Source organism: Boleophthalmus pectinirostris, unplaced genomic scaffold (genome assembly GCF_026225935.1).
Source record: "Boleophthalmus pectinirostris isolate CB_2022bp ecotype Guang Dong unplaced genomic scaffold, ASM2622593v1 HiC_scaffold_19, whole genome shotgun sequence".
Classification (NCBI taxonomy): domain Eukaryota; kingdom Metazoa; phylum Chordata; class Actinopteri; order Gobiiformes; family Gobiidae; genus Boleophthalmus; species Boleophthalmus pectinirostris.
The window spans coordinates 38,126,251-38,130,585 of NW_026571140.1; the positions used below are offsets into that span (position 1 = coordinate 38,126,251).

Consider the following 4,335-nt stretch of genomic DNA (forward strand, 5'->3'; position numbering starts at 1 on the left):
CTGATCATTCACGATCTATCACAAACACTCAATAATGTCATACAACACAGTTTAACATTACACTGTGTAACTTTTCTGAGGGTTCACCACCTGCTTGTCTCGTGTTTTTGCTTTGCTTGTAATACTGCACATGATGACATTAAAAATATATAGGCTTATCTTAGATTTATTTTATTTTGGGTCTTACTATTACGAAATCAAAACCACACATTTTATTTTTACTGTGAGCGTTGTAACCTCTACGTAGATCTGACAGGTAAATGGCTTCATGGAGGTAGATTAATGGTGCGTTTGATTATCCATCCGTCTCCCACTCGGATCTTGGATATGACATCACGTCCACACTTCAAGCGTTTTATTATGTTTCGTGTGTCCTACATGAAGAAAACTATAGACGCAAAGCTGTTGTTGTTGTTTATCTTCTGTTAGAATCAGGACTTTTAGCAACACCTGTTTAAAACAAGTTTGTTCAACACTGGCCTCACCTCAACACCGACCATCACAACAGCGACCACCGCAACGGCGACCACCGCAACGCCGACCACGCAACGCGACCACCACAACGCCGACCACCACGCAACGCACCACGCCGCAACGCACCCAGCAACGCACACAACGCCGACCACCGCAACGCCGACCACCGCAACCACCACCGCCAACGACGCAACGCCGACCACACACGCGACCACCGCACGACCACCACACGCCGACCACCGCAACGCCGACCACGCAACGCGACCACGCCACACGCCGACCACCGCAACGCCGACCACCGCAACGCCGCACAGCAACGCCGACCACCGCAACGCCGACCACCGCAACGCCGACCACGCAAACGCCGACCACGCAACGCCGACCACGCAACGCCGACCACCGCACGCACCGACCGCAACGACCAACCACCACGCACGCGACCACCGCAACGCCGACACACCGCAACGCCGACCACGCAACGACCACCGCAACACCGCCCACGCGCCACCGCCACCGCAAACGCGACCACCGCAACACACGCAACGCCGACCACCGCAACGCCGACCACGCACCGCACACCCGATCACCACAACGCCGACCACGCAACACACCGACCACCGACCACCACCAACAGCGACCACCGCAACGCCGACCCACCGCAACGCCGACCACCGCAACGCCGACCCGACCACCGCAACGCCGACCACCGCAACGCCGACCACCGCAACGCCGACCACCGCAACGCCGACACCGCAACAGCCGACCACCGCAACGACCACAGCACCGACACACCGCACCACGACCACGACCACCGCAACGCCGACCACCGCAACGCCACCGCACCACCACCGCAACACCGCAACGCCGATCACCGCAACGCCGACCACACGCAACGCCGACCACCGCAACACCGACCAACCCGACCACAACACGACCACGCCGAACCACCGACCACACAAACCGACCAACCGCAACGCCGACCACCACCAACGCAACGCAACCGACCACAGCAACGCCGACCACAACGCAACGCCAACCACGCAACGGCGACCCGCAACGCCGACCACGCAACGCCGACCACCGCAACAACCGACCACCGCAACGCCGACCACACGCAACACCGACCACCGCAACACCGACCGCAACGCCGACCACCACCACGCACCACGCAACCACCGCAACACGACCACCGCAACACCGACCACCGCAACACGGCGCACCACCGCAACGCACGACCACCGCAACGCCGACCACCAACGCAACGCCGACCACCGCACACCACGACCACCGCAACGGCCGACCACCGCAACACCGCACCACCGCAACGCCGACCACCGCAACGCCGACACCGCAACCGACCACCGCACCCCCACCGCAACACCGACACCCGCAACACGACCACCGACACCGACCGCAACGCAACCACCGAAACACCGATCACCGCACACCGACCAACCAACACCGACACGCGCAACGCCGACCACCGCAACGGCGACCACCCGCAACACCGCAAACGAACCACCAACCGCACCACACCGCAACACGACACCGCAACCGACCACCGCAACGCCGACCACCGCAACACCGCCAACACCAACACCGACACCAACACCGACCACCGCAACACCGACCACCGCAACGCCGACCGCAACCACGCAACACCGACCACCGCAACGCCGGCCACCACAACACCGACCACCAAAACACCGATCACCGCAACACCGACCAACCCAACAGCGACCACCGCCCCCACAGGCAGTGATATGGACACAGTAAAATACTGCAGTGATACGAGTGACTGAAATTGTCATTTAAACCACCAAAGCTCCAAACACAATGAAAACAGGTCATACTTAAACGTGACAGTGGACGCAGCCATCGTGGATTTTGTCTCGCAAACCTTGCTCGGTCTCCTCCGAGTTGTTCCGAGTTGCGCCGTCTGAGGAAAAACGGGCGTGTCAGTGTGTGTCGCTAGGCAACGTCCTCGGACCTCCAAGTCGGACGGATAATCGAACGCACCATATGTTTGCCAGACTGTGTAACATTCCAGTCAAAGTAAAAACATCGCCATGGAAACAGGCCGATGGCAGAACCTCCACCAGAAGTTTGTTACTTTAAAAACGATATAACAGGTTTTGAGTGTTTTCCTGTAGCTTCTTTCACACAGCAAATATAGACAACTAATTACTATATCCAACTTTTGGGCATAGTAGCATACCTACAATTTCTAGAGAGGAGACGCAATCTCTATGAGACGAGACATGACTCTGGACACCCTCTGTTGCTAATTTGTAACACAAATTGTCACATTTTTATTCTGTGTTTTTCCACCTAGGCTCAAAGCTCTTTGAGGCGAGATGGGTTAAGTGTCTTGCCCAAGAACACAACGAAAGGAAGGAGCTCATTGTTCACACATTGTTTTGAACAACATCGAATTTCTCTCATTTCAGATGAACAGAGTGTTTAAGGCAATAGTATCTTAGAGTGTAGAGTTGTTTTGGAGTGTTTTCTTGTAGCTTCTTTCTCACAGCAAAGATGAATTCATTACTATATGGAACCTTTGGGCACAGTAGCATACACCTATTATGTATTATTTATTTATTTAAAACAAGGACAGTGCACAGAAAACATTAATCTCAGAAAGAAAAGATGCTCTGTGCCAGATTTAGCTACAAGCTACTTTCCATCTGCAGTCCTTGGGCAGATACAAAAAATACATTAAATAAACTATTTACATCCAACAGACCAACATTTCAGCAGTAACAGTGTCTCCTTAAAATAACCACTATACAATTCATCATTAAACGTTTAAAACAATCAAAATTCATTCAATCTAATTTCCATAAATACAAGATTTCAAATTGATCATTATCTTCCAAAAAATACTCAAATTCATTGTCATCAAAATCCTTTAAAATGTACATTTACCAAATTAATCAATGTTATTACCTCCGCCAAGGAGGTTATGTTTTTGCCGGCGTTTGTCTGTTTGTTTGTCTGTTTGTTTGTTTGTTTGTTTGTTTGTTTGTTTGTCTGTTTGTTTGTTTGTTTGTCTGTTAGCAACATAACTCAAAAAGTTATGGACCGATTTTGATGAAATTTTCAGGATTTGTTGGAAATGTGAAAAGGAAGAACTGATTTCATTTTGGGGCTGATCCGGAAGAAATCCTGGATTCTGGATCACTTTGAAATTTTAGTTAACATTGTGGTAAATGAGGCCAAAAATTTTGTTTCTCAATATCTCGGTTAATTATTGACCAAACCCCATGAAATTTGACTCAGGGATGGACAATGGGATCCTCTTTCATATTCCAAAGGCTGATCCAGATCTGATCCAGAAGACTGATTTTATCGCAATTTATATAAAAAATGGGGGTAGTCCTTGGCGGAGGTCTGCGCTCTCTGACTGCTTTTCTAGTTATTACTATTTTAAAATGATTTTGATTGGCGCATTTCACTTCGGGCCGAGGGCACAAACTTTACTGTGACATCAATGACATCACAGTCTCTGTTTATTTAGTGTAGTGTGATTGGACAACTGTCCTGTCACTCACGTCACGTCACGTCACCCTGTTGCGTCAACACGTAGCAGCTCCACGATTAGCGGCAGCTGCTACTTTAGCCTAAAGCTCCACACAGGAAATGGCGAGAACAGAGTCAAAGACACTGACAGACCCGCCGCCGGGACCCGGGACTGTCGCCGCTGGGACCCGGGACTATCGCCGCCGGGGCCAGGGCAGTCGCTCGCTGCTCTATCCGCCTTTGCCCGCTCGTTTCTGGGTGTAAAAGTTTGACCTGAGCATAGCGCGCAGAGGCATAATTCTACCTGGTGCTGATATGGACTGACTGTAACTTTCAGAT

The 4,335-nt window shown here is 51.6% G+C and overlaps 1 protein-coding gene across 1 annotated transcript; it reads left to right on the top strand.

The window, feature by feature from the left end:
- The first annotated feature begins 268 nt into the window (after window positions 1-268).
- Window positions 269-2,898, top strand: LOC129409167 (putative uncharacterized protein ENSP00000383309). Its single transcript, XM_055154348.1, has 3 exons — window positions 269-274; window positions 465-2,232; window positions 2,810-2,898. The coding sequence occupies exons 1-3, from the start codon at window positions 269-271 to the stop codon at window positions 2,896-2,898; spliced, it is 1,863 nt and encodes a 620-aa protein (XP_055010323.1).
- The last annotated feature ends 1,437 nt before the right edge of the window (window positions 2,899-4,335 follow it).

Excerpts from the sequence above, each read along its gene's own strand:
- LOC129409167 (XM_055154348.1), top strand. Across the intron at positions 2,233-2,809 it reads GACCACCGCCCCCACAGGCA|GCTCAAAGCTCTTTGAGGCG; the intron begins GTGATATGGACA and ends TTTTCCACCTAG.